The sequence below is a fragment of the Bolinopsis microptera genome, chromosome 10 (genome assembly GCF_026151205.1).
Source record: "Bolinopsis microptera isolate Bmic1 chromosome 10, MBARI_Bmic_1.0, whole genome shotgun sequence".
NCBI lineage: Eukaryota > Metazoa > Ctenophora > Tentaculata > Lobata > Bolinopsidae > Bolinopsis > Bolinopsis microptera.
Genome location: NC_087081.1, coordinates 14,366,941 through 14,388,077, shown reverse-complemented (window position 1 = coordinate 14,388,077; position 21,137 = coordinate 14,366,941). Strand labels below are relative to the sequence as shown.

Genomic DNA, 21,137 nt, shown 5'->3' with positions numbered 1-21,137 from the left:
CTATCCAGACTTGAGTTTAGTAACTGACAGAAATACTTTCGATGAATGAAATCGCATGCTATTCTCAGTTTTGAGTTTGTCTAAGTTGTGCTGCTATTTAAAATTATATTTTTTGATATTGTGCAAATGGCCATACAATTACAAATAAAATAAACATTTAAAAATTATAAATTACATAAAAACAATTTTTACAGCAAATAAGACAAAATTATTTTAAATTTGGCACCCACTGAAAAACTCAAAAAGCGGCGGGTTTCAATTATAAGATCACAAAAAATCAATTAAGGTGATTTTGATAGCGATAAAATTCTTTTAAAACAGTCTGAAAACTCAACCTATTACCTTCAGATTAATGTTTAAGACCTCCAAAAAACCTACAACGTTAAGCATAACCCAGGTAATCAAGATTAAAATCAATAATTCTTAACCAAGAACAAAGAAGACCGTTAGATATGCTATCTGAATCATCATTCAACTTTAACCTCTTAAATTTAGATTTATGGACAGCCCAAGGAATCGTTCGCGGTTCGCATATTATAAGTATATTACATGTGACAGATGTTGACCATTTGTAATCCCCTTCGTGATCAGCAATAATACACTTAAAGTTGTGTGGAAATAAATAGCATAATAATTTCCAAACCCTCTTCACCCTTAAGCGTAACATGTTAAAGATCCCGTAATTCTTTTGGTCATAATCGGTGTTCGATCTTTAGATATAAGTATACTACAGATTACTCTTCCACAGGCATTAACGATATGTTTTCAAGCATATCTTTCAAGTCCTTACCTATTATTTAAGTTAATTTGTGGCATGTTTAGATTAAACACTGCTGAGTATAAGTCCTACCTCAATAATTGTACATTATTACAATTTATTGTTAATCTTATTATCATTCAGCATCATTCGTATTATTTGTATATTTGCATTAATTAGGGGTCGTTCACATATTACGTAATCAGCTGAGGGGGAAGGGGGTTTCCGAATGATTACGCTAGTGTAATTTTGACACAATAGCTATGTGTAAAACTGATTACGGAGGGGGGGGGGGGGGTTAAAATGTTCCAAAAAATGATTACGTAATATGTGAACGACCCCTTACTATAGATTCCCGTAAGCAAAACAAGCCCGGCCAAAGAACTCTGGCTATTCTCTATTAAGTTATTTCTGATAGTGAAAATATCAACAACACAATCCCTTCATCAGCCAGTAAACCACGTGCAAACCACGTGCAAACCACGTGCAAACCACGTACAAACCACGTGTCCTCACTCCTCAACTCCCATATTCTGAACTAATTTTTAGTTATTTACTAGTTGTAATCAGTAATAATTCGGTGATTAAATATTTCAACTCTGTCGACAGCTGTTCTGTAATTCCTCACCGCTCATTCTCTGAAACAAAAAATCTAAGTTTATTAGAATAATTAAAATATTTAGAATATGATCGCAAAAGTTGGAAAACTTTCTTTGGCTCGTCAAAAGTATTTTTTATAGCTTAACGAATTAATTAAATTTAAGATAAGTAGCGGCATCCATTTCCAACATTTATTCGTTTTGGTGTTTTATTACAACTATAGAACTATTGAGATGGTTCTATCAATTATTATCCAGGCATAACTAAAGTTGTCGCGTAAATACTACGATGAAATTTAAACTTTATTAGTGTATAACCTCTAAATCTAGTCGATGCACAAAATAGAAACCACTTGCATAATAACAATATGCCTGAGATCATACCGGTTACACACCAGGCACATACCGATAAAATACATTCTCTCATGATCAGTGTGTAACTGTCCATAATGTAAAAGTTGTTATCTTACTCTTGTTTATATACATTATACATGTTACATGGCGAGATCTCCATCCAAAAGGATTAGTCTGCGTCGACTGCGTCATTACTTTGTATTATACAACTTCGGCGGGTAACATTTCTACATCCCTTTCGGTCTGCAGCTAATCTTCTCATACAATCAATCGTGAGTCCATTACGATCCAATCTCTGCTCAGCATCCTCAATGAATACATCATTTAAGCTCTTCCTAGGCCTGCCTCTTGATCTCCTCCCATGCTTGGGTTTCCATTCAAGTAAATAGTTGGGCAACCGATCTTCAGGCATTCTACTGACATGTCCAAACCAACGCAGCCGTTTTGTTGTTATTATGTCAGCAAGGGCAGTTATTGATGCCCTTCTTAAAACATCCTCATTACTTACTCGATGGAACCACCTCACTCTCAGGATTCTTCTTAAGCAGTACTGATGGAAAGACTCCAATCTTCTTGTCTGCACTTAAGTCGTGTTCCATATCTCACATCCATAGGTCAGAATGGTAAGAACAGCTGCGATGTAGATTCGCACTTTGTTGTTAATGCCTATGTTCTTATTCTTCCAAATGTTGTTGAGTTGGTTAAAAGCGCCGGTTGCTTTTCCAATCCTGACACTTATTTCTTTATCAATCTTGCCATCTGATGGAATTTTGGCACCCAAATAAGTGAATTGAGCGACCTGCTTTGCAGAGTTTCCATCGACAGTTATATCTATGGTCCTATTCTCTGGGAGTGGGTGCTGCGATGTATCTTTCCAAATGACCACTTTTGTTTACGCTAATATAATGCATTAAATAGGGGTGCAATAACTAGGAGGGAGATAACTATTGTTATACCAGGCACATAGCGATAAAATACAGTACATACCGATAAGAAGATGGTGAGAACATCATGTGACAGGGAGTCACGTGACGCATTCTTCTCCACGATCTCACTAAGATTACTCAGCTGAGTTTCATCTTCCAGATTAGGAGTCCAGATCTTAACACAATGCTCTAAACCAGAACTCGCTATCATCGGACTGAAATGGAGGAATGGTAGGAATATTAGGAATGTTAGGAATATTAGGAATGGAGGAATGTTAGGAATATTATAAATGTTAGGAATATTAGGAATGTTAGGAATGGTATGAATATTAGGAATGGCAGGAATGGTAGGAATATTAGAAATGTTAGGAATGGTAGGAATGGTAGGAATGGTAGGAATGGTAGGAATGGTAGGAATATTATAAATGTTAGGAATATTAGGAATGTTAGGAATGGTATGAATATTAGGAATGGCAGGAATGGTAGGAATATTAGAAATGTTAGGAATGGTAGGAATGGTAGGAATATTAGGAATGTTAGGAATATTAGGAATGGTAGGAATATTATAAATGTTAGGAATATTAGCAATGTTAGGAATGTAAGGAATGGTAGGAATATTAGAAATGTTAGGAATGTTAGGAATGGTAGAAATGTTAGGAATGGTAGGAATATTAGGAATGGTAGGAATGGTAGGAATATTAGAAATTTTAGGAATGGTAGGAATTTGAGGAATGGTAGGAATATTAGGAATGGTAGGAATGTTAGGAATGGTAGGAATGTTAGGAATGGTAGGAATATTAGGAATGGTAGGAATGTTAAGAATGGTAGGATATTAGGAATGTTAGGAATATTAGGAATGGAGGAATGTTAGGAATATTAGAAATGGTAGGAATGTTAGGAATGGTGGGAATGTTAGGAATGGTGGGAATGTTAGGAATGTTAGGAATGTTAGGAATTGTAGGAATGGTAGGAATGTTAGGAATGGTAGGAATGTTAAGAATGGTAGGAATGGTAGTTATTCAGATGCTCTATTACTTGATTTTATTAACATAATACACACCTGTAAGGGTTAAACTCGAGGACGTTAACTATACCATCCTCCTCCCCTACTAGACACTGTACTATGTCCTCTGTTGTTGTGTTCCACAGAAATATATGCCCGCAATCACTGCCTATACAATATCAATTAGTATCGAATTATTAATTTGGGCAAAATTTACATGTCCTAAAGTCACAATTAACACAACTTAGATTCAAGATGATATGCAGGTACCACCCGTATTCACACTCAGACCTGAGTTTAGTCATTTTCCGATACGAGATTGGGGACGGGTTCTATAAACAAACAAACATATGTAAAACTCATTATAAATCAAGATAATCAGTAAAACTAAAATGCAAGATTCTCCCTGAAGTGTAACTAACCTGACATGACATACTCAGAGTTGAGCCCGTAGAAGTTGACTCCTTTAACTGTGTCATGATTTCGGTGTCCCGTGTACTTGTGCTTGTACTCCGTGTTATCGTGCGTGTTGTACAGATATATCGTGTCGTTGTTGTAACTTACTATCAGTGAACTTCCTGAGGTGGTGAATATGACCATATTAGGTCATAACGTGACAAGATCCCTGACATCAGGTGGGCACGTGATATTGCGAAGCGTAAGATGTAAAGTGTTTTGGTGGTTGTTATTGTTCTACTGAGCTCCCTGAATAATGTGATATTGTTAGAGGTGAACGTGAAAAACTGACCATTGTAATTTAAACTGACTGTTGTAATTGAACTTGTAATTGAAACTGAACGATGTAATTGAACTTATTATTTAAACTGACCGATATAATTGAACGTGTAGTGTAAAAACTGACCGTTGTAATTGAACTTATTATTTAAACTGACCGATATATTTGAACGTGTAATTTAAAAACTGACCGTTGTAATTGAACTTGCAGCAGGTTCCGGTGTCTAACTCAGCGTGATCCTCAGTCTCATCGTCACTGTCCTCTTCTTGCGAGAGCGGATTGTAGATGAGAGCCGGGGTAGCTGGGTTTCTGAGGTCGTGTAACCAGGTCTCAGTTGAAACCTGCGATGATGACGTCATGATATTTTACCATGACATCATACCATGACATCATAGTATTGTACCAGTCGACAGCTGCTTTTAACCTTACCAGTATATGTAGCCGCGCACTTTAACAACCCTAAACACCAAAGCCCGAAGAAACAAATACTCTAGATTTTTGCCATATTTTTCATAAGAACTGCCCATTTTCCCAGCCCACAAACCCCAGAGAGTATGATGTAGTTATTGTAGTCCGTATCAATAGAGTACAATGCTTTGTCTTGCTCAACAATCACATTACTCTTGTCTGTCCGCATGTCCGTCTGTGCAACACAGCCATCCTCGCCTGCACTCAGCACTTCGTTTCTGCAGGGAAGCACGAGGCGTAACTTTTATTTTTTATGTATAACAAACAGGGGTTCAGTATTTTCTTTTTCAAAGTTTGGTCGCCAATTGTTTGTCTCGATTTTACACGGTCTATTCTTAAAATTGGAATGACACGTAATTTAAAAGGACAGCAAAAGCCGCGGTAAATCGGGGTTTTTATTGTTTACATTAAATTTTATTGTTTACATTATCATGTATGATAATGCATGTTTAGTCCCATTTGGGGTAAGGAAATCGGGGTTTGCCGTTTATGATAAATCGGTGCGCAGTAAATCTGTATGCTGTTTTGTAATTTTGATCAGCAATCTGGGGGGGGGGGGGGGGGGGGGGGGGGGATAGCCCAACCAAAAATAGCCCAACCAAAAATAGTTCAAGAATTTCAAAATTGAACAAAAATTTAAAAATATTGGTCAAGGAGCAAACCTGTTGTTGACACATAGCTTGTGAGTTGCTCCGGAGTGCTTAGTAAGTTCCCGCTCTGTTACCCGGTCCCCTGAACTGATGTGGTAGTGTCTTACACTGCCGTCACGTGCTGCTGATACCATCTCGTTCTCTACATTAGGCACCTGGAAAAGTGATGACGTCATAACATAATGATGACGTCATCACAGAGTAAATACGTCATGACAGATTGATAAGGGGGTACGCCAGAACACAAACTCACATATTTTGTCTGGAAGATATTGCTAAAGTGTCCCGTTCTGTGAGTAAGAATAGTTTTACCCTCCACAATATCTGTCATACAGATGCACGTGTCATCACTTCCACTAATCACTCTGTCCCCTGAGGTTAAACTGGGGTCACGTGGTTAGATAAGGGTCACGAGGTTAGATAAGGGTCACGTGGTTAGATAAGGGTCACCAGGTTAGATAAGGGTCACGTGGTTAGATAAGGGTCACGTGGTTGGATAAGGGTCATGTGGTTAGATAAGGGTCACGTGGTTGGATAAGGGTCACGAGGTTAGATAAGGGTCACGTGGTTAGATAAGGGTCACGTGGTTTGATAAGGGTCACGTGGTTAGATAAGGGTCACGTGGTTAGATAAGGGTCACGTGGTTAGATAAGGGTCACGAGGTTAGATAAGGGTCACGTGGTTACATAAGGGTCACGTGGTTAGATAAGGGTCACGTGGTTAGATAAGGGTCACGAGGTTAGATAATGGTCACGTGGTTAGATAAGGGTCACGAGGTTAGATAAGGGTCACGTGGTTAGATAAGGGTCACGTGGTTAGATACGGGTCACGAGGTTAGATAAGGGTCACGTGGTTAGATAAGGGTCACGTGATGTAGTGTATAATACCTGTGTGGTTGAAGGAGAGTGAGTTAACACACCCATCATGACACTGCAACTCGGTGTGAAGTCCGAACCTCTTGATAAAACCCAGACTACTGATACATTCCTTCTGGAGCCGGCTCTTATTGCCTGGGGTGGGGAAATTGATAAGCGATCACTTAGAGGAATCATAAAGCAGAGGTCATTACAGGAGTGAATTTATCTGGATTAAGCTTTGGAAGAAACTAAGTGATGGAAACACTGGTATTTTTGAATAAAATGGTCAGTACCTATAAGTTCGTTGAGACTGCGTTCATAAAGAAGTTTGTGAATCATGGCAACTATGGAGTCGGGAAATCAATCACCGAAAATAAGTCGGTCATTCCTGGGACTATCATGGCTGAAGTCGAAAAAAATTAACTAAGTTAAATTAATGAGATGAAACAGACGTAACCTCTCAGCAAAATCGGTCAATATAAAAAGCACAATTTTACTATTTACGAGTATCAAGCAATTATCAGATTCTATTTTGTGAGATCAGATGGATTTAGATGAATTGGGATGTATAATGAACCTAAGGTTTAAACTTCTCACAATAAAACCACTTTATTCGATTTTAGCAATTTTCGTAAAAACTAGGTTACATCCAACAACGCCGTTGGAGACTTGCAAGTAAAAAAAGGAATGTAGCATAACATTTTTTAGGTACAGAACATTTTAAATGATGATACTGAAATATTTATTTCAATATTATACATATGAGACAAATAATTGATAATATTAAATGACTATTTTACTAAAACTTTTTTAACAAACGATCCGTCCTGAAACTGGCGATCAATCAACAAATCATAGTAGTGGTAATTAAATCTGCAATTAATAGTTCTTTTCGCCCAAAATAAATTACAAGCAGATGATAAATCATGTAGTAATCTGGTCATGCAGGTGATATTGACAATATTATTATACTCTAGCTCTCGTCCAGTTTCTACTTGTTAAACTACTGAGGGAGGGAGGGATCACATATTACCTCAGTATTCGGGGAGCTGGAGAGGGGTCTCGAAATGCATTGACGGTAAATTTCTGTCAAAAGGGGTCTGAAAAGGGCAAAAAATCTGACGTAATATGTGAATGGTTCCTTATCACAAGAGAGAATAATAATGGTAAACTCATAACAAGCAAAGAAGATGGACAGTCTTCACGCACAGCGACAAATTGAACAAAAAATCCACCAAAAAAAGCGATAACATAATATTACAGGACATTGGGGATACAATATAAGTTCAACAATGAAGTCTATATGTTGTAGTGTTGCACTACATATTGTACTACATGTTGCACTACATCTTGCACTACATGTTGTAAGGAGGGAGGATTAACCGTTGGCTGACTGACCGTTTAGCAGAGTTGTATCGAATAACACCGAAAAGCATGGTAACGATACCTGGGGAGAAGGGTGTGAATGTAGAATTGAATTTTTTTCTTCGACAAATTTTTGTTTTCTTCGAATGTCTGAACTTCAGTTTCCTTTGAAGGTGATTAACCACCCTACGCGCGTGGGGTGGACTCCTGGGGTGGACTTTTATTCAGCGCGTATTTTGTAGCCTGTTCAACTTGACGTTTTGAATCGTTACTATCTCAATGTCACAGATACATAGAATGTGAGGTGATCATCTTAAAGAGAAACGTCTCAGCTTTCACCTGGTGTAAAGTTTATCTTTGTTCTCAAAATATAGCTCGCTCAGTGTGCAACAGAAGTTGACATTACAATAACCATGTCCGCGACCGGTCGTCAGATACCGGAGTCTTGCACAAAATTGGGTCCCTAAATTAAAATTTTATGACACAGTTACGATGAACTAGTGTCTAGGGAAACATTTGGTGAAAGTTTCAACTCTCTACTATAAAAATAGCTATAGTTATTGAAGATAAACCGTGAGAAAATTCCTCTTGTCGGGATCGACGCTATCAGAACATCCCTTCTGTACCACGTGACAACGATTAGAGCGTCACGTGGCCGTCACGTGACACAAGTGCGCGCATCTGGTCGACCTTTCTCATGGGGGGGGGGGGGGGGGGGGAATGCAACGTCAATTAATGTCAATTAATGTCAATTAATGTCAATTAATGTCAATTAATGTCAATTAATGTCAATGTCAGTTTTGCAAAATTTTGGAATACTGACATTAATTGACACGATATTTTTCGACCAGAGATTATGTAGTTCTACCATATTTTTAGCACTTTAGAACGTTTATATCATCAATTTATTCACTACTATCACATATGGAAATGTGAAATGTGAAAAAAATTCAGATCATTAAACAATAAAACTAAAATAATACGGTTTCCCGAAATTTAATTTTCTTAAATGAGCGTGGCCATCCAAGGGCGCGGTTCTCAACATCATCAGAACTTAAAACCCACATTAAACGAAATGCCTTCATGACATTTATATTTGAATAACGAATCTTAAACAGCTAACATTACTCCTTCATACTAAAAAAGCCGATTTTAGATATTTTACCTGTATAAGAAACCAATAAAATATGGGCGTGGCCGATGGGGACCGAAGATGGAAGAGTTGGAAGCTGAAATTTTTTTGGTGGTCTTCGAACCTAAGGATCAACAGATAAGAACATACTCATAATTATTCAAGGACATTTTGTTTTTTTGAACCGGTCTAACTTACATAGACGTGAATATCTTCAATATTTATCGAATAATGATAATCTCAAATTTCAAGACATATTAATGTCAATTAATGTCAATTAATGTCAATTAATGTCAATTAATGTCAATTAATGTCAATTAATGTCAATGTCAGTTTGGGCTTTTTATGGAATACTGACATTAATTGACGTTGCATTCCCCCCCTCATGGGAAATATTGATTGCCTGATCGATCTCCTGGGAAATCCTGATTGCTACGGAAAGGGCTGACAACCACTGTTATTTTCGTTCCTCAATTTCCAGTTCACTTGCTCAGTGCTGTCAGTTGTTTTTTGTTTGCCCTGCTAAATAAATTTCACTCCGTCATAATCCCCTACTCCCCTATCCAATGAACTGTTTCTGTTACAGCTGCCATTCTGTTGACTTGACCCTAACTTAGTCTTATCATTGTCACTTGATAACTTTATCCGTGTGCACTTTCTCGAAACTCGCTTATCTTTGTCAAGACTCAGCTTATCTCAGATCTAAATGTTGCCTTAACAGACTTACTGGTCACTGCACTGGGCCCTCCTTTAAATGCAAATATCATATGAGCAGCCGATCGATTTATTGCTTGAACTGTGCATCCTTTTTTTCAAATACATAAGGTCAATTTTTCTATCGTGAAACTTAGTCACTGAAAGTGAAGACAACGCAATCTGGCTGTGCCGGTTCCCCTCTGCCTAGATCACTTAGAATATCCATAGTTAGCAATACTTTAATCGTTTAATGCAGCGATATAGCCAGTTATTAATGCCACATTGTAGATTTTAGCCTGTTCCAATCATCCTTATATCGAGTTAATGAAATTTATGAAATTGCCTACCGTTCAAATCGCTCTCTGTTGTTAGCACCACACTGATTAACTACAATGTTCCAATTTTTTAGAATTATGTCCGACATAATTCTAATTTTTGCTGTTACAGGAGATAGTTATGGTATAATGGCACGCAGGAATAAGTCATCCCTGTCCTCCAAAAAGCACATGAAAAGGTACTTGGTAAGCCATGTCTTTTCCAATATCAAATCCAATGTATCACAATCTGTGGACTTTTTACTCAAAAACTAGATTGATTAATTGATAATTCATTGCTGATTGTTCACGCGCCCAGTATGGAAGTATAAAAATGGTAATCCGCATACTCCAGGTTCAAGAATTGAAGCAATCTCAAGAGAAAAGAAGGGAATCTGGATCCTTCGTCGGATCGTCACAGAGCTTAGAGGGGAGCTCTACGCTTCACTGGCCATGCAAAGCAGGGAGAGTGACGGAGGCGGAGGCACTGCTGGCTGCTGGAGCGGACATTAACAAGCTGGACAGAGCGCAGTTGAACCCTTTCATGGACGCGATCAACTCAGGTAAATCATTTGACCGCCTTAACAATATGGGTTTATCTAACATTGGTAATAGTAGCAAGAGGTTTTAGTCATGCGTTTGATTACAGCACAGTGTGAAACCCTGAAGCATACGTCGAGCTCTAAACTCTGTTTTGTCTGATAATCAATTATTTGAATATTGAAGGATTAAATTTGGTAACTTGATGATCACATAATTAACAGGACAGGTCGACTGTGCTAGATGGCTGCTGAGGCAAGACGGTTGAAAGCTCCAGCCCGAGATATGGTCGTTTTGTAGGGAGAGGGGGCTAGAGTCAGTGCTAACAGCTTAACAGAAGGTAAAATCCTGAACTTTTGTTCATTGATTCTTTGAATCAATGAACAGATTCAAAGAATCAATGAACAATCGTTCAGATGTAAAAATTATTTATTCACTATTTTGCATTACATTTAGTTACAGGACTGACATGCGACATCCGTCGTTGACCTTTGTCTTTATTTCAGCAAGGTACGGAGAGCGATCCATGGCTGTCCCGATAGACCCACTCAGACTCCTGCCGGAAGATACTCCTCCGGTTGATCCAGATGAGACAGTTCTAGCAGATGATCAGTTACAGACTGAAGAACATATCCCACAGATCAATGCGTCAACATCTGCAAATGAAGGTACTTCAATCTGCTCTTCTTGTATATGTCTTTGTGCCTGCGTCTGTGATTGTACTGAAGTGTACTCTGTGTGTTTGTGCATGTGTCTGTCTTTGTATCGAGTGTGTGTCTCTGATTGTACTGCGTGTGTCTGTAATTGTAATGTAGTGTACTGAAGTGAACTATGTGTGTTTATGTGTGTGTGTCTGTGTGTGTATGTGTCTGTGTGTGTATGTGTCTGTGTGTGTATGTGTCTGTGTGTGTATGTGTCTGTGTGTAACTGTGTCTGTCTGTGTGTCCGTCTGTGTCTGTGTGTGTCTGTGTTTATGCTGTGTCTGTGTGTCTATGTCTGTATGTGTTTGTGGGTGTGTGTATGAAGGTACTTCAATCTGCTCTTCTTGTATATGTCTTTGTGCCTGCGTCTGTGATTGTACTGAAGTGTACTCTGTGTGTTTGTGCATGTGTCTGTCTTTGTATCGAGTGTGTGTCTCTGATTGTACTGCGTGTGTCTGTAATTGTAATGTAGTGTACTGAAGTGAACTATGTGTGTTTATGTGTGTGTGTCTGTGTGTGTATGTGTCTGTGTGTGTATGTGTCTGTGTGTGTATGTGTCTGTGTGTGTATGTGTCTGTGTGTAACTGTGTCTGTCTGTGCGTCCGTCTGTGTCTGTGTGTGTCTGTGTTTATGCTGTGTCTGTGTGTCTATGTCTGTATGTGTTTGTGGGTGTATGTCTGTCTGTCTGTCTGTCTGTCTGTCTGTCTGTCTGTCTGTCTGTGTGTGTGTGTGTGTCTGTCTGTCTGTCTGTCTGTCTGTCTGTCTGTCTGTCTGTCTGTCTGTCTGTCTGTCTGTCTGTCTGTCGGTCGGTCGGTCGGTCGGTCGGTCGGTCGGTCGGTCGGTCGGTCGGTCGGTCGGTCGGTCGGTCGGTCGGTCGGTCGGTCGGTCGGTCGGTCGGTCGGTCGGTCGGTCGGTCGGTCGGTCGGTCGGTCGGTCGGTCGGTCGGTCGGTCGGTCGGTCGGTCGGTCGGTCGGTCGGTCGGTCGGTCGGTCGGTCGGTCGGTCGGTCGGTCGGTCGGTCGGTCGGTCGGTCGGTCGGTCGGTCGGTCGGTCGGTCGGTCGGTCGGTCGGTCGGTCGGTCGGTCGGTCGGTCGGTCGGTCGGTCGGTCGGTCGGTCGGTCGGTCGGTCGGTCGGTCGGTCGGTCGGTCGGTCGGTCGGTCGGTCGGTCGGTCGGTCGGTCGGTCGGTCGGTCGGTCGGTCGGTCGGTCGGTCGGTCGGTCGGTCGGTCGGTCGGTCGGTCGGTCTGTCTGTCTGTCTGTCTGTCTGTCTGTCTTCTGTCTGTCTGTCTTCTGTCTGTCTGTCTGTCTGTCTGTCTGTCTGTCTGTCTGTCTGTCTGTCTGTCTGTCTGTCTGTGTGTGTGTGTGTGTGTGTGTGTGTGTGTGCGTGTGTGTGTGTGTGTGTGTGTGCGTGTGTGTGTGTGTGTGTGTGCGTGTGTGTGTGTGTTCTTTCATAGAAGTTGTTATTTCCAAGATACGAAGTTCGAAAAGCTAGCATTTAGTAATAGACGAATTTTGCAGCTGATATCAGAATCGAAATGATGATGGTACTACACGAGATGCTCATGGAAAAGGTATCAGTTTGCTTTTCTCCTCCCACGAGCAGTACAAAGTGTGGGTTCAACTTTAATCTGATAGAAGATATCGTATGCGGAACCCAAGCCCGGCTATGTCTGTACATAATAACGAAAGAAACCGGTAAGTTTTTAATCATGTAAATGTTCGGCCGAACGTTTGCTTTCATTTTAGACTAGTGACGAAAATCAACAATCGTTTGCCAGTTTGGTTAGTAAAATCGACAAAAAATAGTCCATTCCCCAAGGCCATGATATTCGAATTCTGCCCGTTGAAATCGGCCACTCTGATTTTTATCATTGAACTTTGCATTGATGACATGTTCATTCTCTACAGGTTATGCTGCGAGGGCGTTTAGCTCGATAGATGTTGAAAATGCCCACAGCATTATAAATCATTTTATCACCGCCGAGGGGTCCAAAACTCCTCAATCGAAGAGCTTAGTAGACATGTCAGCAACCTACAGAGACTTCAAATTCTCAGAAAAAACCTCTCTAGGACGGTAATACATTAACTTGTTTAGTTAATAAATTTAATAAGTAGATTTTGAGTGATGATTACTCAATACTGATATCGAGGTACCATAAAAAGGGTATATAAACTTATCACTTATGCTTATATGCTTATACTCTTATACTATCAATGAATATCAAATCGCCTTCTCTAGTTATCAAACCCAACATAAATTAAATCTCGGCCTACAAGGACTATTCGATATTTACAACAGACCGAGTGAATGTCTCAATCTTTTCAGGAAGCTTTATACTCCGACATCCACAATTTACCACGCCCCTGAGATCGACAAAGGTCTTTCTGATAGATTGACTTCCAGCCAATTCGATCTATCGAAGCCGAGTGGGAAGAACAAAGAACTGAAACCCATGGTCGCAACGATGCTCCTCGCGGACAAGGGAGAGTTAGGGCCATCGGTGGTCACAAGACTGCAGAATATTTATTTTTTTAAGCGTTGAGGTTGTCACGAAAGCGTACTGTAACGGGACTGTATCAGATTTGAGTGATTTGATTTTGTGATTCGCAGTTCACGTGATTTTATTGTGATCTTAGACTGTAAAAACTATAAAGGTTCAAGTTGAACTATCGTCGCCATGATTATGTATTTTGGAACTGTTCACGTTGAAATTGCTTCGTTAATCAGCAGTCTTCCTTGGTTACCTTCTACTGTGTAATGCAGCTACGATCAACGATACTTAGCTAGTACATTCATAGTAACTGCACTGAGAAGAGTAAAAAATTTGAGCTTTGACGGAATAACATTTCCTTGTTTTTAGATACGGTTACTATTCTAGTGAGGGGTTCATAGCTGACCATTAAGGTCTTACTCACAATAATTTGTGCTCTGATATTGGCCGTACTGACTGCTGTTGAAAAAGCCACGCCATCAGATGCGCGTCACGAGAGTCCACCCCAGTAGACCCCACTACGTACAAAATTTGAAATTTTCCCAAAAACTTCTGACTAAGCTAGTTTGTTTTCAATAACTTTTGCAATATTAACAGTAGACCCTTCAAATTTTCACCAAATGTTTCCCTAGACACTAGTTCATCGTAACTGTGTCATAAAATTTTAATTTAGGGACCCAATTTTGTGCAAGACTCCGGTATCTGACGACCGGTCGCGGACGTGGTTATTGTAATGTCAACTTCTGTTGCACACTGAGCGAGCTATATTTTGAGAACAAAGATAAACTTTACACCAGGTGAAAGCTGAGACGTTTCTCTTTAAGATGATCACCTCACATTCTGTGTATCTGTGACATTGAGATAGTAACGATTCAAAACGTCAAGTTGAACAGGCTACAAAATACGCGCTGAATAAAAGTCCACCCCAGGAGTCCACCCCACGCGCGTAGGGTGTTAACGGAATTCGACCTCCATTATAATTCAATAAATGTTGATTAATTTATTTATAACACCTCGTTGGCAGCTGCAACACAGCCTAACCTACTCACGTGACGTCACTAACCTACTCACGTGACGTCACTAACCTACTCACGTGACGTCACTAACCTACTCACGTGACGTCACTAACCTACTCACGTGACGTCACTAACCTACTCACGTGACGTCACTAACCTACTCGCGTGACGTCACTAACCTACTCACGTGACGTCACTAACCTACTCACGTGACGTCACTAACCTACTCACGTGACGTCACTAACCTACTCACGTGACGTCACTAACCTACTCACGTGACGTCACTAACCTACTCACGTATCGTCACTAACCTACTCACGTGACGTCACTAACCTACTCACGTGACGTCACTAACCTACTCACGTGACGTCACTAACCTACTCACGTGACGTCGCTAACCTACTCACGTGACGTCACTAACCTACTCACGTGACGTCACTAACCTACTCACGTGACGTCACTAACCTACTCACGTGACGTCACTAACCTACTCACGTGACGTCACTAACCTACTCACGTGACTTACCTATTGCCATGAGAGCAAGAAACTGAAACTCATGAATTTCCAAATACTCTCTAGCTGCCACCATTTGGGGGTTCACAAACGAGCATCTCTGAGGAAGTGAGATTGCTTTACTTAAACAAGTTTTCATTGGTTTCTGTTGAGTTAATTAATACGACATAATGCCTACCGAAAATAAAGTTCATGTATATTGTATATATATATACATTATATAGGTTAACTAAGTTAATACAAGTTTGATTAAGCCACTGTAACTTTGATTACAATCAAAAGTACAGTAGCTTACACATGTATATGTGTAGATTAGCTAAAGTAGATAATTTATTGTTACCTTGATAATGAGGAGCATCTTGACAAGGTTGAGGCCAATACCACTGATAGCGCCACATCGTGCAGCAACCGAAGTGAAAAGACAACAACACACCACATAGCCTATCCAGTTGAACAGGAAACAAACTGAAACACGGTTATTATGGATATGGGGGTAGCGTAACTAAGCCTTACTGTGCTTATTATATATTTCCGTGTCTGATTATTAGGAACCGGCCGGGGTAGGCTTTTAGGTTTTCCGAATTCTTTTAAAAAAACGTTTTTCTGGAAACCACTTTTCTCCACGTTTCATGCTACCCTGTTCATTATTAGCTGAAAGTATTTTTTCGGTTTTCCGAAGTCCGCATCTACCGCTCGATACACAATTTTGGACTCTAGGCTTCCCCTTGTAAATTGTAATGCGATCTCAGAAGGCAGGCCTCCCTTTTGCAACACGAGCTCGGAACTGTGAGCTTACATATAATCGACTTCGAGAATGACTCGGACCAAAACTTTTATAAGTCAAAATTTTTGGCATTATGGAAAACTAATTCGAAAAAAACCGTTTAGTTTTTTGAATTCATTTTCCTTAATGCCGAAAATTGGATCAGCTAATCCTCATCCTGGACATTTATATAATTACATAAACATAACGTAAAATATTTACAGCAAATACTTAGCATTTCAAGTCTTGGAATGATAAAAACGAGACATTTTACAGTTCTGAGTTTATTAATCACTGTAACTATCACGATTTCCCAGAGCTTCAGTCACATTAGCAGTGGAAAAGCTCGAAAAAGCAGTCATGGCGTGATATTTTCTTATCGTTAAAACGTGACATCATGATTGCTACCTGCCAGCTAAAACACATACCAAACGTAAAAAACAAATCGGTCATCTTGCCTTCAATTGATCTGTTCTCGGAATTTAAGAATTCGCGGAACTTTAGGACCCAAAACTAAGCAGTTTTGACTCCGAATCTCCTCTGGTAACCAGAGATCTGTGAGTCATGATGTCATAATGATGTCATAATGATGTCATAATGTGAGGTACGGGAAATAAAAATAAAAAATGTAAAAAAGGAATGAGTGCGGCCGCGGTCGGTCCAAATCAGCTGATAGTGATATTGTTTAGATAACCAAGTAAGCATCTTTAGTCTCTACCCTACAGCCCGGCCTGGAAACTGCCGGTATATGTTTATCTAAAAGAGGAGAAGTGATCAGCCGTCTAGGAAGCATGGCTTTCCTAGTTTATATTGATTTGGAACAACCTTAATACATTTCTTGAATTTTGTAGTGAATAATGTTTTATAACAGTCTTTACCAATACATACTTCATTTTGCACACTTAAAAAGCAACATTTAATTCAGTAAATTGTCTAGACCTTCAATTTCGGCAGATCAATTTCCCGGATATTGCTGGCATATGAGTAGAAAAAATTTCCATGAATATGCCCTTCACCAAAATCTCCAATTGTCCTTCTATTCACAGATTTCTACGATTAATGTAAAAAATTCCGAGTATCGAGTGGAGCTTACTGGCGTGAGTTCCCGAATGATAATGGTTTCTATAGAATGTATATAAAAAGAACTTGTCTAAGTGGTAGTAATAGTAAAAACTAAAGTGCGGACACTGATCTTGGCAGGGAAGTTCATGGAATTATAAATCATTTAAGGACTTATAAAGCAAACTGTCTATAATTATAATAGTCAACATTTGACGAAAACTATGCATTTCAAGATTTTAGAAATACATTTTTTTGAAGAAATATCTGGTAAAAATCCGGCAAAATTTTCGGAAAGCCGAATTTTATTGAAGCCGGAACCGGATTCAGCCGGATATCCGGTCGGTTCCTAGTCTTATATGACAGTTTTGATAAAAAGGTTCGAAAAATAAACAAACGAAATTAACAAATTGTCTAACTATTTTCTTACCAAGAAAACAAAGGATGAAAACAGAGTCACTACCAAGGTTCTCAACAGACAAGATCATATCAGAGCGGTTGAGCGCCTCGAATGTTCTGGGGCTCTCATGACAGTAGCTGGGATCCTGGTAACTGTATCCTTCCTCTTGTTGGTAGGGTGGCAAGTCTACCTTAAATAAAAACCTGGATTATTGATAGTAGTGATATTCTACCTTACACAGTTTGTGAAATAAAGACATGCGATTGTTTGGCGTAAAAGCAGGCCTGTCACCGCATTATCTGCAACATCTAGTTATAGTAATCACACAAAGTGCAATAGATGATAAGAAAATTAAGGGGTCGTTCACATATTACGTAATCATTTTTGGAACATTTTAACCCCCCCCCCCCCCCCCATCCGTAATCAGTTTTACACATAGCTATCAGTTATTGCGTCAAAATTACACTAGCGTAATCATTCGGACCCCCCCCCCCTCAGGTAATCACGTAATATGTGAACGACCCCTAATCAAGAATGAAAATACTTTTTTGGCAGGGAGGTCGTGATAAGCCGGCAGGTTATCAAACCCCGGGGTGTATGGGGGCGGGCCCCCTTCTTCGTCTAACTTCTTATCTGTCATTACATGACACCCTTTCCTAAGAGACAAACTGTTAGTTACTGAATGTGTGAAATGTTTGTAATTCTAAAAAAGAGTCGTGAAGAGCGGTCAATAATTAACTTGTATTTGTAAATGTGTTTAAAAGACACTTTTTGAGAGATTGAAAAACCAATTGGAGGTATTATGTTTATAAAGTTTTAGTGTAAATCAATTCATTCTTTACAGTTTATCAATGCTTTAATAAAATTCACGAGGTAAATTAATGCTAAATATAAGACTTTATATAATAAACGCTTATCTAGTATTCATTACATTATAAACATGTATCATGCATACACGGACATAAATAAAATTTAACTTCAAACGAATAAATTTGTAATGACAAAGACGATTACGATAGAGTTAAAGTAACTTATAAAATTTAGCTATACTTATACTGTCATAAAATAAAGAATTGGGGGGGGGGGGGGGGGGGGGGGGCACGAAGCAACTAAATTTTCACAATTGACCTAACAGTTCCTACCTATGTCAACAATTTCAACAATATCCTCTATTAGAAATATTACCGGAATCCATTAACTAGATTCAGTATGTAAGTTCACCCCCTAAATGACAAAAATACGTCTTACTTCTAAATTCGCAGATAAAATTTATCAAATAAATTTATAGAACAAAATAAATCTTTCAATGTATTCTGGGTAAAATTATCTTTATCCCGGTTGTTGCGACAAGTAAAAATGCTCTTATTAGGGAAAGGAGATTACTCGACGTTTCAATGTAACTACATCGTATTCATGATCTCAAATTATTTGTTATATAGTAGTGTTGAAAGTATTAAAACTTTTTAATACTTTCAACACTACTATATAACAAATAATTTGAGATCATGAATACGATGCAGTTACATTGAAACGTCGAGTAATCTCCTTTCCCTAATAAGAGCATTTTTACTTGTCGCAACAACCGGGATAAAGATAATTTTACCCAGAATACATTACAACAATGCGACTCATAAATAATACTCCAATCCGGATTTTACACAAATCTTTCAATGAAATATAAACAAACTCCCGGAAATAAATTCATTTAAAATGTGGACTATTCTTAAGCCTTAATAATCATATGATTATGGTACAATAGTTTCCTATAAGTTTGTTATATATGATATAAGGGTGTAGTCATATCAAGCGAGCATATGACATGCGGTTGGTCTCTAAATCAAAACAATTTTTGAGTAAAAACTTATAAAATGTTGAAATTTATTGAGCAGTTTTTGAATGAATTTAGGTTGGCCTGAATTCCTTTACAGAAGGCCAGGGAATGCCGGAAATTTCCGATTGCCAATACTTTCTTCAAAAGGTTTGAAGGTAAACTTGCAGGAATCCAAGCTCAAGTGAAATGGAGCGGGCAGTTGTTCATCTCACAAACTAATGTATCGCTTCATGATTTCTTCTTTTCGAATATCTGCGTTGAGACTCCATCTGAAGTAGGACATCTGTTTAAGAGCAAGAATAATTAAGTTAATTAAATCAACGTAGAAAAACAAATAGGATAAACGGAAATTGTGCATATTTCATAAAGAGAAGTATAAACTGAATGGCTGGAATTTAACGTTAAGAACTGGAATGTAACTCCTGGTAGAAACCACACCCCTTTGTTAATGTAAACATGGCACAGTACCGCCTACAGAATATATGAATAATCGGTTAGGCGCTCTTGTTACAGCTAATTACAGTAGACTACTTAGCTGCAGCATGTATATTCAGCTATCATCTATACATGCTACACAACAATACAGAGTAATATGAGCAATGTTTCAGAGCTAATAATATACACACAAACGGTCGGGCGCACACATTATCGTCATGTAATACTTATCGAAATAAACAAATTACGATTTGCGCGAAAATAGATATAGTTTCATTGCAAGAAGGACTCAGCGCGCGACGTAAAACACAATTTTCACTGTGTCCAAATAGTGGATGCGTCGCTCTTGCAGATATCTGTCTAACCCTACTTATTGTACACAAATCACGCAATGCAGTATCACTAGCTCGTCTGTATGAACAATAATACACATTTACGAGATAGGACCATCCTTTCTTAGTACTATGGTCTAGAGTGAATTCATGAATATTTGCTGGTAACAAGGGGCCGTTCACTGTTCACATAAAACGTAATCAGCCAAGGGGAGGGGGGTTTCCAAATGCTTACGGTTGATTACGGGGGGGGGGGGGGCGGGGGGAGGCTGTTAAATACATAATCAAAGTTTTCTTTTTTACCCTCTAGAATAACAACAATTTGACAATATTTTAATTCAAATTCCGCTCAATTTCACTTTGATAGTGGTAAAATTTAGGAATGGATCGGGTATCCGGATGCTAAAGTAAGCAGTTTGGAAGGTGCTAGGCCGGATATCATAACAATGATTTCGAGTCATAATTATCAGGGTAGCGTGAAACGTATAGAGAAAAGTGTTTTCCAGGGGAAAAAGTCAAAAAGGGGGGGGGGGGGGGGGGGGGGGGGGGGGGATGGGCGGGGTCAGGCCATGATTACGTAATTTTGCTGTCAGGAGGGGAGGGCCTTGATTACTGTTAATTACGGAGGGGGGAGGGCCAGGGGGTAAAAATTGCTAAAATATTGATTACGTAATATGTGAAGGACCCCCAATGACAGGTCGCCGACAGATCTTGAGGGGAATGTTGAGAGTTACATCTCAATCTCTGCCTGGGACCTGAGCATACATTTATCCTGGTCCAACCAAAGGTAAACTTTACACGGAAAAATAGTGTTAGTGATATGTGATTAAACGTTACTTTGTAAATGTCAATATTTCGTATTCTGCACATTTTGTTAAAGGGGTTGATATAGAGATATAGTAATATTTGACGTCAAATTTCAGAGCAAACATATCTTTAGACATTTAGACATACATTTTCGGACGTGATTTCTTATGATAAATTGCAAGTGTCAAATAACATACACAATCCATTAGAACTTAAGAGGAAACCAATTCAATTTCCTTATCTTATAGGACATCAAATTAAAATGGAAAACAACTGAAATTGGTGTTAACTGTATTAGGAAACATCTGAATAATCAGAATATAAGACTTTGCAGGAGTGTATTCTACAATACAAATTTCATTTCATAACTGCAATATTTTATATTATATTA

The 21,137-nt window shown here is 39.1% G+C and overlaps 4 protein-coding genes and 1 long non-coding RNA gene across 6 annotated transcripts in view; 2 read left to right on the top strand and 3 right to left on the bottom strand.

The window, feature by feature from the left end:
• Nucleotides 1-338: 338 nt before the first annotated feature.
• On the bottom strand, nt 339-18,789 carry LOC134821689 (DDB1- and CUL4-associated factor 8-like). Its single transcript, XM_063832396.1, has 11 exons — nt 18,762-18,789; nt 6,644-6,755; nt 6,381-6,503; nt 5,747-5,865; nt 5,506-5,648; nt 4,920-5,061; nt 4,566-4,716; nt 4,062-4,217; nt 3,697-3,808; nt 2,698-2,851; nt 339-1,395 (listed from the first exon to the last, which is right to left on the bottom strand). Exons 2-11 carry the CDS (start codon nt 6,687-6,689, stop codon nt 1,351-1,353), a joined length of 1,191 nt encoding a protein of 396 aa, XP_063688466.1. The 5' UTR covers nt 6,690-6,755; nt 18,762-18,789; the 3' UTR covers nt 339-1,350.
• LOC134822206 (uncharacterized) lies at nt 10,234-11,135 on the top strand. The gene is made up of 3 exons (XR_010161151.1): nt 10,234-10,420; nt 10,622-10,737; nt 10,904-11,135. It is a non-coding gene; the product is annotated as an uncharacterized LOC134822206 (long non-coding RNA).
• On the bottom strand, nt 15,115-17,981 carry LOC134821652 (NEDD4 family-interacting protein 1-like). The gene is made up of 4 exons (XM_063832356.1): nt 17,886-17,981; nt 17,372-17,531; nt 15,460-15,584; nt 15,115-15,219 (listed from the first exon to the last, which is right to left on the bottom strand). The coding sequence occupies exons 1-4, from the start codon at nt 17,979-17,981 to the stop codon at nt 15,115-15,117; spliced, it is 486 nt and encodes a 161-aa protein (XP_063688426.1).
• LOC134821691 (unconventional myosin-Ie-like) overlaps nt 18,762-21,137 on the bottom strand; it is a 122,871-nt gene continuing 120,495 nt past the window's right edge. The window contains exon 8 of one of the 2 annotated variants that reach the window (XM_063832402.1): nt 18,762-19,441. In XM_063832402.1, the coding sequence (XP_063688472.1) occupies nt 19,401-19,441 (41 nt within the window). In that variant the 3' untranslated portion in view covers nt 18,762-19,400. The remainder of the gene's footprint in view (nt 19,442-21,137) is intronic. The other variant, XM_063832403.1, reaches the window with a different exon arrangement.
• Nucleotides 18,813-21,137, top strand: part of LOC134821690 (tetraspanin-6-like) — an 87,354-nt gene continuing 85,029 nt past the window's right edge. Inside the window, exon 1 of the mRNA XM_063832398.1 lies at nt 18,813-18,843. The gene's annotated coding sequence lies outside the window, so the exon portion shown is untranslated. The remainder of the gene's footprint in view (nt 18,844-21,137) is intronic.

Bases quoted from the DNA above. Each gene is read 5' to 3' on its own strand.
- LOC134821689 (XM_063832396.1), bottom strand. From the start codon at position 6,689: ATGATTCACAAACTTCTTTATGAACGCAGTCTCAACGAACTTATAG. The intron at 4,218-4,565 runs GTCAGTTTTTAA...TCACCACCTCAG, and splicing joins CTGCAAGTTCAATTACAACG to GAAGTTCACTGATAGTAAGT. The intron at 3,809-4,061 runs GTTAGTTACACT...GATATTGTATAG, and splicing joins CTCTGAGTATGTCATGTCAG to GCAGTGATTGCGGGCATATA.
- LOC134821652 (XM_063832356.1), bottom strand. From the start codon at position 17,981: ATGACAGATAAGAAGTTAGACGAAGAAGGGGGCCCGCCCCCATACACC. The intron at 17,532-17,885 runs GTATTTTCATTC...TTTTTATTTAAG, and splicing joins ACGACCTCCCTGCCAAAAAA to GTAGACTTGCCACCCTACCA. The intron at 15,585-17,371 runs GTAAGAAAATAG...ACCGTGTTTCAG, and splicing joins TTTCATCCTTTGTTTTCTTG to TTTGTTTCCTGTTCAACTGG.